The sequence below is a fragment of the Sinohyriopsis cumingii genome, chromosome 9 (genome assembly GCF_028554795.1).
Source record: "Sinohyriopsis cumingii isolate HCF-2022 chromosome 9, ASM2855479v2, whole genome shotgun sequence".
NCBI lineage: Eukaryota > Metazoa > Mollusca > Bivalvia > Unionida > Unionidae > Sinohyriopsis > Sinohyriopsis cumingii.
In genome coordinates, this window is record NC_142969.1 from 48,475,268 (window position 1) to 48,489,278 (window position 14,011).

General features: G+C 36.7%; 1 protein-coding gene across 1 annotated transcript; it reads left to right on the forward strand.

Moving 5' to 3' along the window:
* Positions 1-2,649: 2,649 nt before the first annotated feature.
* On the forward strand, positions 2,650-13,795 carry LOC149791765 (uncharacterized). Its single transcript, XM_089970266.1, has 3 exons — positions 2,650-2,740; positions 9,908-10,043; positions 12,240-13,795. The coding sequence occupies exons 1-3, from the start codon at positions 2,732-2,734 to the stop codon at positions 13,025-13,027; spliced, it is 933 nt and encodes a 310-aa protein (XP_089826392.1). The 5' UTR covers positions 2,650-2,731; the 3' UTR covers positions 13,028-13,795.
* Positions 13,796-14,011: the final 216 nt, after the last annotated feature.

A 14,011-nucleotide genomic window follows, 5' to 3' on the forward strand; every position in this document is an offset into this window, starting at 1 on the left:
CTCCACATCAGCATCAGCGTTATTGGCATGATTTCTTGGTCGTCCTGTTACATATTGAATATTTTCAGGGTGACCAGTATTATCTTTCACAAACATCATTGTGGGACCTGCTGATCTTGTATAATCAACAGAATATCTTGCTAATCCTATTATTGTTGTAGCAACGTCGACATCTTTCTGAATTGATTCAATATTTTTTCCATCGATCATGTAAGTGGCGCTATCAAATAGTGCCATGATCCCGTTGTTGACAAAACCAACTTTTACCGCATCTGCATAATTAGCATTAGTTGTTCTTACAATTGTACCTTCTACCTCAAGAAAAGCCTCAGCAGGTAAAAAGTATCTACTTGTGTCATGAACTTGTAGTTCAATTCTTCCACGTTGATCTGGTACTCTTGCGTCATAAGAATAAAACTGATAATCACGCACAGATTCATCTTTAAGCACAGGTGCTTCCATGTCAAATGCTGTGTCTGATATACGCTTGAACATTTATAATAATTATTTTCCGTTTAACACGTTGATTACCGCGTTCAGGAAATTCCACTTCCTGATATCAAATTTGAAATATTATTCCCTGATTCACCTGCTAACGCCGCCAGTTTTTGATTTGCAGCCTGATTTATTATCTTACTGACATCTGCAGACATAATTTCAGTACTTGGTAATTTTACCGGTTGTGATTTTCGTCGCAATAATCGTGCTAGTCTTTCTTTGATTGCCGAGAAAGCCCTACCAGCAACATTAACAATTGCTCCAGGAGCTTTAGCACGAACAATATCAATAGCTTTCATCGATAATTGTTTCGCAACAGGCGCTACTTTTGGAGCTATCCTTGTGAATAATCTCCGCACAACATCACCAAGTCCATCTCCGTAAATTGCTCTATAGGTTGGTAATCGCGAGTTTACTGCTCTGACCTGTACAGATTTACGATGATTATTATGTATTATCATCTTATTTAATTTGCTATTTATCTAACAACTAGTCATCAACAAGTTCATCGATAAGTTCTCGGTAAACGCCGATATCCATGATACAACCTTGAAATAATCGCCGACAAATATCAGATGCTTCATTAATTATTTCTGGTGAATTATTTCCGGCACGTTTTCCTCCTATGAGAACTTCTAACCGTGACACATCATTAATGATGTTATCAGGACAAACAAAATTATTTCCCAGACCACTGCCAGTAGCTCCTTCTTCTGCTGTTTTCTTAAATAGTCTTAAGGGTGATCTTTCTTCTGCTGATTTTTTAAGATACTTTTCTTTAAGTTTCGAAGAAGAAGACTGTTGTTGTTCGGTTTGTTGCAGAGGTGGAGAAGATTGTTGTTGTTCTATTTGTCGCAGAGGTGGAGAAGATTGTTGTTGTTCTATTTTTCCTATAGGTGGAGGAAGCTAATACCGGGAGAGTTGTTCTTGTTCTAGCTGTTTCAATCTCCCTCGATAAAGTCTTTTTACTTCTTCTTCAATAATTTTATATTCTCGACCTCTAGCTTGTTTTTTGTTGTGATATACGCGATATATATATATATATATATATATATATATATATATATATATATATATATATATATATATCTAATAATATTATCATCACTTACTTTTTCATGACGAGGTTTAAAAATATCAGATTTATTAAATATGCTATTTAATATTACCTCGGGTAATTGTTCTTTTTTGGTAGTTCTAATTTCTTCAACAACCCCCTTCCTAAATTTTGCAATCAATTCTACGTTTTTTTCTACTAGTTCGGGTTCAGGTGCATGTTCTTTAGTACGAAGTTTTCCAATTTCTTCAAGTATTTCCTCACCAACAGGTGGAGGTTGAGCCGCAGCTATTTCCCTGCTATGCCAGGTGGAAGATCTCGTAAAATCTTTTTGTCTGTTTAGTTCTTCTTGCTTTTTTTTGGTTTGTTCTGCTGTTTGTTTTGATACCGGAAGAAGATCCTCTTTGATGACTGTTGCAACTTTCTCAGTAGCTGCAGTGACGGGCTTAAACAGTTTTTTAGTGTCCTCTTCATATTCAACTTGTGCTTCTTGCTGCGCTTGTAGATTTTTTCTAAATGAATCTCGCACGGGAAGAAATTTTTTAATTACTTCTAGTCTCTCTCGTGCTGTTCTTGTAGTATGAGATTTTGGATGTACCATTATTTTTAATATAACAATTTTTTAATTAATAGCAGCAGAGAGGGCGTCTACCAATGTTGGTCGTCCAGTAAATAAACAAAAAATAAATAAACACGTAGAGTACTTTATTTTTCAGCTACCTTTTCGAACTAGGGTTTTATTGATGGGGTCGGTTTCAACAGAAATAAAAACATCTCAAGGAAACGTTTATTTGTGAAAATCTGGACCTTTCTACGAGATGATTTTATTTTGTTTGTTTTATTTGTTTGTCGGAATTTTATGGTCTGTTCGCCCTCTCTGCTGCTTGTTTGGTAAATAGCCCTAGGCGTCTGAATGTGTGCAAACGACAAACATTCAAAATAGGATCTGGAAGATCGATCTCGAAATTGTGATTAAACTAGACACGGCATGTACTTGAATAATATATCCACTAGACCTACCCAGCATCTAATTCCGATGCGGGTAGAGCAAAATCGTTGTACAGGTTTCAGCACAGCGTAACTGTCCATTGAAATTAGAGTTAATTCCCTTCCATGATCTCTGCCCACAGTTGAGATATAACGTTTGTGAGGTGATACACTTTAAGGCAGCTGGTTATGTCCAAGGTGGGTATTTTTTATGCATGTTATATCACTAGATAAGTTGTATGTTTCCTGTGCAGGGTTCCGTCAAAGGAAAATTTAGGATATTGAACTGTCACGGCCCTAATTGCGCTTGTGTAAAAATGAAATCACTCCGATGGATTTGTGCGTGCTGTTCTGCGGTTATTTTTAGTGTATAATCCAAGTTTCCTCTGACCTTTGCCACCTCACTTTTGATATTTATACATTTATTTTGCTGTGTAAGGTGAGGATCCATAGCCTATTGAAACGTTTGAAATAGGGTAGCCGCTTACTAAAACGCATAGCCAACTTAAATGACCTTTCATCCGAGATGTACCTTCATGAAAATCGATTGGACTAGGATATTTTTTTCTCGGAAAATGCGAGTATAACAATCATTATGTCTTTAATGCGCAGACAGACCGGACGAAACTATGGCGTTGATGAAGTTTTACCTGGACCTCATCATTCGCATTCCTAGTCACATGACTAAACAAAAGCGGTTACCGTATGACGACATCAAATGGTGTCGGCGAATTCCAACTTTTAGATAGGCAATGGACTCCGACCCTACACCTCCAGATATCAAAAATGGGACGGAAAGGGTCAGAGGAAACTCTGATTACTTTGTGTATTGCTAACATTTCGTCAGTTATGTTTATCCAGAGAGTTTTCATTCAACATATGATAAGAAATAACAAAAGAGTGAAATGTGTTGACAAATACTAATTCAGTTTTAAATAAGATACATGACCTGACAAATTTATTTTAATAAGATACAGTTGGTAGCGTGATAACGGGGCAGTGGAGGGAAACGCCACAGGTCTTGTAGTGCACAAACTCCTTTGGGTCATAATCGTACCCCAGGATGCCATTTACCTTAGTTCTGCACTGGATACAGATGCTGACAAATTCATTTGCTCTTGCTCCGGAACTGACTGATCATGTACTTTCCAAATGCTGAAGATTTATTTGCTAAAAAGCATGAAAACCTTGTGTGTGGTTGGGTTGGGTTGGAGATGGGTAGATAGCGTTCAGTTTATTTGATGGTATATGGGGATGTTCTGGCGTCTGAGTTCGATTTTAAGCCTGGTGAATTATCTTTTCAGGTATGGCCACACGATTAGGTCATTATTTCAACAATTAAAAAAGTGAATAGGTCCATTATCGATCATATGGAGTTGATCGGTTCGAAGTCCTAATCTGACCATTGTGTTGTCGAATGTTATATGTATGTAGCAGTCATGGAGACTGACAGTCTGATTAAAATCAGATCTCCGCTGTCCTACGTGAAGATCTGACGACGACCGCTTAAGGGTCATGTTCTGGTGACCTTTGGATTAGCCAATGGAAATGCAGCTTTCAATTATCTGAAAGCCAAACAAATCGTTCGGTGCACATTCATGCTCTTCATCCACAGTGCTCTGTCTCCAAATGCAGGCTGATAAATGAGTATGTGTATGATTATAATTATATGTGGCACATGATTAAATAGATTTAGAACACTGGGCGAAACGCCTCTACACAAAGTAACAAAAGTACTATGTTGTTACGCCAACCCACACTCGATCCAGCCTTCCTTTGGGATGTAATCACTGAGAAAAAAAAAACCATATTTAAAATTCCTAATGAACAGTTACATAACAACTTCATGCATAGTTATCAAGAACATTATCATGTCGGCAGTGTAAATGTAGGTATCACGTGTAAAAGTTATTATCAATAAGCCAACATACACTCCTTTGTTGGACAACATTACTAATCCAGAGAACGTCACAGTGGACGGCAGAAGTTATTAGAATTGTGAAGGGCAGAGTTGATTAAGCTCAGTAATTTAAACTCTTGAGTACATTTAAATATATACTTTATCCTGACAGTTGTTATGGTTTTTAACGCCATTTTCATCAGAAGATAAACTGTACATGGCGGCCAGTATAACCGGTGGAGGAAGTAACCGGGAAAACCCCGGGAAGGATCACCAACCCACGAGAAGCTACTGGCAAGCGTTTTCACATATCCAAATTAGCCGGGCCCGAGACTCGAACCCAAGCAGACAGAGGTGAGATGTCAGTGATCTGGAACGGTGCGCACTTTAGACCACTACACTACTCGGGCGTTAAATTACAGGAATATTAAGTCTTGTCAACGTTGAGTTTGTGTATTCCTTCCATCCAGAGTCGATCCGATTGACGAGTCACATGACAATGTTACGCCCTACTTGAAAGGGTAAATGTGGAGTTACTGAAGGTCATACAGACGATTGCGAAGATAAGGCGATCAATCATATTGTATTAAAAAAAAATTTAAACCCTGAAGCTCGTTGAATATGAGGCATCACGCATCAAATCTGAATTCACCGTATTGAAATAAGAAAGCCAAATAACCATAACCCCGAAGTTCACCGTATTGAAATAAGAAAGCCAAATAACCATAACCCCAGACTGCTACTGACCTGGTTCTGTTTCTGAAGGTCACAGGCTTGTTTTGAGGAAGGCGAATAAACAGAAACATCCCCATCAACATTCCACCACAGTACCCGATCGAGAGTATTCATAAATAACAAAATCTCAAGACACCCCCTCCCCCCCAAGAAAAGTTAAAAATTTATTAGAAGAAGAGAGGAAGGTTCAACAATCAGATTAATTTACAGTGGAGGAATTGTAACAAGATTATGTCTTGTATGAAAATAAATATGGTATTTAGTTTTTTAATTTTTTTTGCATTGAATGGTAATGGGTATTTAGAACGTAAATAACAATATTAAGACATTGTTAAACACAGTTATAGATCACAACGTACTACATTTTTGTGATGCCGGGTTAGTTTCAAAAGATTCATTAACCAGCAAATGACTCCTTAGGCATATCGATGGTCTTTGATTCAATCAAGTGCTGTTAATAGTATGATATATATATATATATATATATATATATATATATATATATATATATATATATATATATCCAAGTCCACATTCAATTCACTACAAATTCTTATGATAGTCTTATTTGATTGAAACTCTCGTCACGTGTTACTTGTGAGCTGAATAGATAACTCCACAGCACAGACAATGTTATCATGTTCAAATTCTATGAACCTGAGCTTGATGTGGGAAAAGGGCTTGGTTATCATAATTGGTGATATTAGACAAAACAGATTACTTAATTTTTTTGTAATGATATACTAATTGATGATCTTAAATAACTACCACGTACAGTTGTTTACATACGACTATGGTGTTGAGTGTAACGCTCGAAGGTCACGTGATATGATTTTTGACCAGGGTTTGCGGTGATTGAGGTAAATGGATTTACTATAAATAGAAAATGGGACTCCATAGATTCCGTACGATCAGAGATGAAATTATGATGGTGCTAAGTGGGTTTTATTTAGAAATGTCAACAAGTTTACAGTAGGGGAAGTTACATGTTTTCTAGTACGAGTATGAACTCTTGTTTATCTTTATTTAAAGGGACACAACTTTTAACAAAATTAAGTAAGCAAAGATAATTTTGCACTATAAGAATTGTGGAACTTCGTGCCTGAAAAACTGATGACAGTAGTTTAGTACAATAAGCCTTTGGAATTAACATTGATACTGTAACAAACATAAGATATGTTCTATTTGTGCTTATGTCTCCAATTATAACTTAGTGATTATTTGTTTGATTATGGAGAGTCTGTCTTCGGAACACATTTCTCAAACTGAGTAATTAACCAGTTACATGGATCTGAAATCCTGATGTACAGTTTTCACGAGACTTTATAATAGCATTAATTAGTTTCGTAAAATGGACCTTCCCTAATTTATTAACCTTAGGAATTATCGAGATATTTTCATGTGTTAAGTGTTGGATCATTTGAGATAGGATCATGGAAATAACCGTGTTTTATGTGTTTGGGGTCATGGTTCTTAACATGAAATACCGACTTATGGTTTAGAAAAGTGTAGTGATAAGTCATTCCAATGTGAAACCATATAAACCATGCAAGTGTGAAATTAGAGTCTTGTGAATGGATGTTTATTTGTTGCTAATAGGAAAATTAGTTGTGGTCTTACGAATTTAAGAACCCTACAAATAGTGTCTTGAAAACCTTGAACGTACGGGACACATGGACCCCAAGCTAGCCACAAGCAAGTGCTCGACATTGCCTGTTTTGTACAGTAGTGAAGTACTGTTAGACATTTGGCATAGTACAATATATTGAACTCTGTATTTGATGATATCGGATTAGCACCGGTGGCCTAAGTGGTTAGAGCGTCCGCCTCTGATGCGAGAGGTCGCGGGTTCGAACCGGCCAAGTCGTAGCAGCTGCCTCGCTTGGCACTCAGCATTAGGAGGTTAGTGTTAGAACTGGTCGGCCTGGTGTCAGGATAATGCCAATGGGTAGGACATGATGCTACATGTCTGGGGCATGACGCCCCAGTGCTAGACATTACTATAAACTGCCACACTGCAGACATTGTAGCGATATGACTGGAAAATTGTAAAAGGTATGTTAAACATCCAGATATCACACGCACGCGCACACACACACACACACACACACACACACTCGAACTAGCAGAACTCTGCCATCTGATGGAGCTTATTCATTAGAACTTTCAGAATGTTACAAACCATTGTTCGTTGAAACATCTATAGCGAATTACAAGATATACAGAGATACAGGGAAAATATTAAGTTTACCCTGTGTATCTCTATATACAGGGAATTATTCAGTTTACCCTGTGTATCTCCATATACAGGGAAAATATTCAATTTACCCCGTGTCTCTCTATATACAGGGAAAATATTCAATTTACAATAAAATGACAAGTATCCTGTAGAGTTATTTTTGGAACTAAAATATTACAGGATGAAAAGAGGCTGGATCACCGGTACTAAGCTTTGGATGGAGAAATGACAAAGTATCTTAGAAAACCAAATATCAAACAGCTTAGAAAATGTTTCGTAAGCTTGAACGTATTAAGTCAGCTTTTACGTGATGGCATTTTGTTTTAACATTATAAGTGTCTTGCAAGTCAAGACTTAAGAGCTGTGATTCAGAAAATACATTAAAACAATAGAAATCCTGTTTAGCTAGAGCTAGACGAATGGATAACTTTAAATGAGAGTGAAATATATGAAGTATGGCAAATGCAAAGGGTTTTGTGGAGTTTCAAATGGGTTTATTGAATGTGCTAAAGATTATTTAGTCCTATTTTTATTTAAAATATTTCCCCCAAAAAATTGATTAGGGGCGAGTTCCCTTGTAGGAGAGCAAAGGTGTAATTATTCCTGTGCACAAAAATGGTTGCGCAAACTACTCTTACAATCACACAGTTATGGCATTGATAAGTAACTATACAATTCTTGACCTCTATCTTAAATAAATTTATTGTCTAGCACAGGACTGTATTATTACTGATGAACAGTTGGATTAGGATCAGATTTAAGACCTGTTGAATCAATATATTTTTCTGCAAACGTTAATTGGGAAAATTTTGGATGATAAACCACCTCCAAGGACTTTATTGTTGCTGTATAGACTATGTAAATGAGTTCGGATAGAAATGATTGAAATAATTTATGGTGTTATTTTATCATATTTGGTTGATTGAAGACTTTTGAGTCATTCGAAGTTTGTATCAATAAATTAAAACGTGTACACTATATGAATATATGCAAATGTATCATATTTGGTATTGATTGAAGACTTTTGAATCGTTTAAAGTTGTTATAAATAAAGTAAAACATGTACGCTATATGAATATGAATTATCCGATTTCTTTGTGAATCTTTAGAGTAATCAGTTTTATATGTGTTCAGTTTTAATTTGAGAGAAAATTCATTTAAATTGTACTTTGGGAATTACAAAGTGCTCATTAATAATTTCGGACCAAATCACTACTTTGGAATTATTGTGAATTAATTTAGAGACATTTTGAATTATATCACTGTGATGCATCAAGACTGTTAACAGATCAACACTATTCCAGGTTATTGGTTGTTGTAGTTGTTGTAGGGTTTAACGTCATTTTCAGCACAATATAGGCTATACATGGCGGCCAGTATAAATGGTGGAGGAAGAACCAGGGAAAACCCCGGAAAGAACTACCGACCGACCAGAAGCTACTTGAAAGCTTTCTCACATACTCACATTTGCCGAATCTGAGACTCAAACCCTCGCAGACACATGTGAGATGGCAGTGATCCGTAACTGGAGAGATTTAGACCACTTGGCCAGTCGGGACCCCTCCAGGTTATTGGTACATCAGTGCTTTCAAAATTGGAATCCATTCGGAAAACCACTGTAATTCGTTCGGAATAATTTATACTTTGGACGTTTGATAGAACATTTAGGACTATTAGGGATTTAATTCACAATACTGTAAGTTCTTTTTAAATTTTCACTTTGTATTCTAGGGAAATCAATTATTTGTTGAATTTTTACAAAACTTGTTGGTTTTTGCTCTTTTCTTTCACCTAGTTTAAGAGCATAGAGTCGTAACAATAACCTTATACTAACATAAAGATACATTGATATGTGTAAGTATTCATTTACATTGCTGTACGGCATTTTTTATATAATTTTTGTTTCTTTCCTTATGCTATTCATTTTCTTCTGCATGTTTTCTTTGTAATTTTGATAATTGTCCACGAGTTGTAGAGTTTACGACAAAATAATAATAATTTATTATCTTTAGTAGTAGCATTGATATCATCGCTGTCGTTTACCGCCATGTTCTCGTATCTGTACTTCTCTCTCATCTCCCCTTCCCCCTTTCCTATTGTTTCTCACCCGCCAATGCGTAAAGATTGGAACACATTCTTTATAATGTGTCAACTTCCACCCCTTGAGAAAGGACTTTTTTTTAAAATTATGTGGCCTCAGTGAAGAAATTGTATGATGATGTATCACAAGAGAAAGTTTTGAACATTTTAAAGAATTTCAGTTTATATAATAAATTTTGACCATACATTATAAATTTTGTGCATGTTTGACCATTATCTTTCGTTTTATTTACATTTTACAGAATTCTGACATCTTTATCTTTTTTTAAGTATTACCGTTTAGTACTTCATGTTTCTGTTTTTTGTAAGGTTTTATCTCCTAAAGTGCATTTATATTTTGTTTTTATTATTATTATTATTATTATTATTATTATTATTATTATCATTACAGGTGAAGATAAATACGGAGATCATGCTGGAATATCAGCCGGACCGACTGATCAAGTTCAGAGTTAACGAAGACAGATCTTCGGGAGAAGTCATTCTGCCCGGTCTGTGGTACACGGACTTCGACAGGAAAATCGGAGGTAATATACTTCCAAAGTTGACCTACTTCCATATCACGTCATGTTATCTGGTGACGTACCATGGTTTTAAACGCCTCGAATCGAATCAAAGACCAGTTGTACCATAACCAACACAGAAGAGTTAACATGTTCTATAACTAAAAACGGTGGGGGTGGGGCGGTAAAAAGGGGATCAATTTCTCAACATAGAACAGAAGTACAAATCTGAATATTATAGTGGAACCCGCATTCGCAAGCTCTAGAATAGATCCTGCTGTTAAATCTCAAAAGATTGATTGTTTATGCACGTAAGCATACGGGTTACTACTTGTTGCCGTATCAATGGACATAAAATACGTTGTCCAGAGACCGCTCCGGTGGCCTAGTGGTTAGAGCGTCCGCCTCGGATGCTGGAGGTCGTGGGTTCGATTCCCGGCAGAGTCGTACCAAAGACTTACAAAAATGGTACTAACAGCTGCCTCGCTTGGCGCTCAGCATTAAGAGGTTTGTGTTAAGACTGGTCGGCCTGGTATCAGGATAATGTGACTGGATGGGACATCATGCTACATGTCTGCGACATGATGCCCCAGTGCTATAAACTGCCACACTGCAGACATCGTAGCGATATGACTGAACAATTGTTAAAGCTGCGTTAAAAATCAAAATCACACACACACGTTGTCCAGAGACAAATTACGACAGCCACCTTGGGATGATCTGCACAGGATTCGAACTCGTAGTTGAATGTGAATCCAGCATGCTAACCAAAAACCAAAAACCAAAAAGAGATTGGATCACCACACACATACCCAGAGTTACTTATGGACTCTAATAAAAATAAACAATCAGCATATAAAAATATAAATCAATTCATAGGCTCAGGAGGACTTAGGAACAAAATATAATTACTATCCCCACAAAACCAAAAGACCCAGTAACTAGCTAAATAAATTTAGAAGCCACCACATAAAAACCCATAACATATCATTTAATTTTATAAAAGTATTAATAAATAATTCACTTACGAAGCATCTATAAAAAAAACTAAGGAAACCGCAAAATCGGATGTCCTAGATGTCCTTAACGAACCGAGTAATCAGCTAGGATTCCTGTCCTAGATGTCCTTAACGAACCGTGTAATCGGCTAGGACTAAGGTCTCTTGCTAAATAAAGTATAAATAACATTCAATCTCTAAAAACATCAATTAATAAATAACTTAAAGAGGTAATATCCTAAAACTTATAAATAACATAACGTAGGAAACACACCCTAAACACCTCGATTAGTAATACCATAATAACCTTGAAAATCTCTCTTCATACATGATATCTACTAAGAACCTCTATAAACAGCATAGAACATCCCCCACCCTTTTGGAACATTTTGAAGAAGAAAAAAATATTTTAAAAAAAAACAAAAAAGAAAAAAAGAAACATCAGGCAAATGCAACAAGAAACCAGCGATGTAAAGCAAGCAGGACCGTTCCCGAGCTCTCCTTCCCACTAATGACAGCCAACCATTCAACTGTAGGGACCTTTATGGACCCACAGATTGAGGCCAAACTATCAGGGTTCCTTGAATCCATAAAAGCCTGGGGGAGGTGGCACCATCCCCTTCCCCAGGAACAACTAGCAGGCTGCGGTGCAGTCAGAAAAAAGTGGCACATGCACAATTGTGCGCACGCCACTATAATTAAATTCAACAACAACAACAGCATGCTAACCGCTAAACTACTACCTCCCCCAAGGTTAATGGTATGAGTGCTGGAATTAGATATAAAAAAAAGGTATCAAAGTTCGTCCCGTTCAGGTCATCTACGTAATATCTACTTGGTCGGTGAAATTCTGCTAGGTTTTCATATGACGAAAAGCCTACCGAAAGGCACGCAAGCTCTTTTATCATAAATGGAGTTTGTCTTGAGTGACGGAGTTTTTTGTCATAATAGTTTTATGAAATTATGAAAATGTGGTCATGTTTGGCAGTGATTTTTCCAGGAGACATATATATGGATTGTATTATGCAGATGAAGTTGTTACAACCTTTCACGAATTACATTTAACAAATCGAATATATTTAGATGATTGGGACGTGATTGCTTGGACTCATCATTCTTCTTCTTCATCTTCTCTTGAGAACATAATGTTTAGTATGATGCTGATCCGATTAGTATTTTCTTGTTTTAAGGATAATTTGAATCAGTAGTTGTTTTGTTTCAGGGAAATGGACGCTTTGGTCAATAACGAAAACCTTTGAAGCTGTCCGTTACGCCTTGTTCTTCAACGGTTTTATCAACTATTATACCCTACTTGACGAAGACCATTCAGTATTCATGGCAGGAACACTGTACGAAATGTTTCCCGCCATTCACAAGCTGAACGCCAAGAAACACTGGGGACCACTCTATCCGATCCGGGCAACTATGTGTGTCAGTCATGCTGGAGATACATCTCTCACTTTAGACATCGTACTATACGACTGCACTAGCGAAGAAAAGTTAGCTTCATGCCTCACAAAATTTGTGTATGTAAATCTTCTCACGAGAAAACCTGGACCACTTCCGCCATGGATATATAAGATGACAACAAATGTTGACGAAAGTTCTCCAAGAACAATTTCAAAACCACAGCAACTTAACATCCCATCGGATTGTTTCCAGGTCACAGTAGTTGCTTTATTCAGTGATACGGATAACAATGGGCATGTAAATCATTCGACATACGTCCGTTGGTGCTCCGATGCGGCATCCGTTGCCGCGACAACCGGTAACTATAGCAACTTTAAAATGGACATCGGTTCATATAGTTTAGAGAGATTCGAGGTATATTACATCGGAGAGCTGGTTGTTGGAGATGAAGCTGTAGTTAATACCTGGCAAGACGACAATGACTACAGAAAATTGTATTTTGCAATTACCAAAGATTCCAGCAGGATTTTTAATGCCCAGTTTGTATATTTAAATGATATGCCTTCTGCAGATATTCCCGGTTTTAAAAGCAAAATTTAATTTTCATGTATAGATGTTTTCAAACTAGAAATATTTGTCAAAACGATGCTGAAATCATAACATTTTAGAATTGTTAAACATGATTTATTTAAGCTGCAACGATCTTAGAGAGACAAAAAATAATCCCAACAACAAACGAGTAAGGTTACTGACAAGGAAAAAGCGAATTATTGTGCAGAGAGAAGCTTTAGATGATTCTGTATTTTTATGTAAGAACTTTATAAATGTTTTCAGGAATCTTTTGAATGATTTGCATTTTGTTTTATCCGCATAATCAGATGACGGTTGCATACCTTTTGCCTTTCATGAACGTGATGAAAATATTTTTAATTCATGACTTGTATTCCATCTTTAATTTCGTCACGGTTAATCTTCGATGAAAGTATTTCACGTTGCATTACAATTATTGGCTCATTTCCGTTTGTTATGGCAGTCAGCATAACTGTTCGAAGAAGAAACCGGGAAAACAAAACACCGGTTAGAACCACTGACCGACGGGAAGATATTGGCAAGCTTTCTTACATAACCTCTTTGGCCAGACCCGATACTTGAACCCACGAGGACAGATTTTAAATGGCAGTGATCAGTAAAGGCGAGCGCTTTATACCACTCCCCCCCCCGGGGCCCCCAGATCTTTGTTTGTGGGCATAGTGACGAAAATGAAATTATAAGCAAATAAATACCAGTAACTCAGATTTGGTTCACATATAAAATAATTTCTTAAAAGTAGGACCGTATATCGAGTAATAAAGTACATGGAAGGAGTCAGCCGTCGTTCTTCTGTTTTCTTATCTTTTCCATTTTCACTCTCCAAAATTATTTTTCTTTAAAAATCCACTTAGTTTATATATCCAATTGGATAACATTACTGGCAGTTACATTTTCCGTTCGTTGAGGAATGACAAGTCTTAGATGGTTAAAACTTCTGACCGAGAAAAAAGTTAAGAAATAAGATTTATTTTCAAACATTTTTGCTAGTTTAAT

Excerpts from the sequence above, each read along its gene's own strand:
- LOC149791765 (XM_089970266.1), top strand. Across the intron at positions 10,044-12,239 it reads CTTCGACAGGAAAATCGGAG|GGAAATGGACGCTTTGGTCA; the intron begins GTAATATACTTC and ends GTTTTGTTTCAG.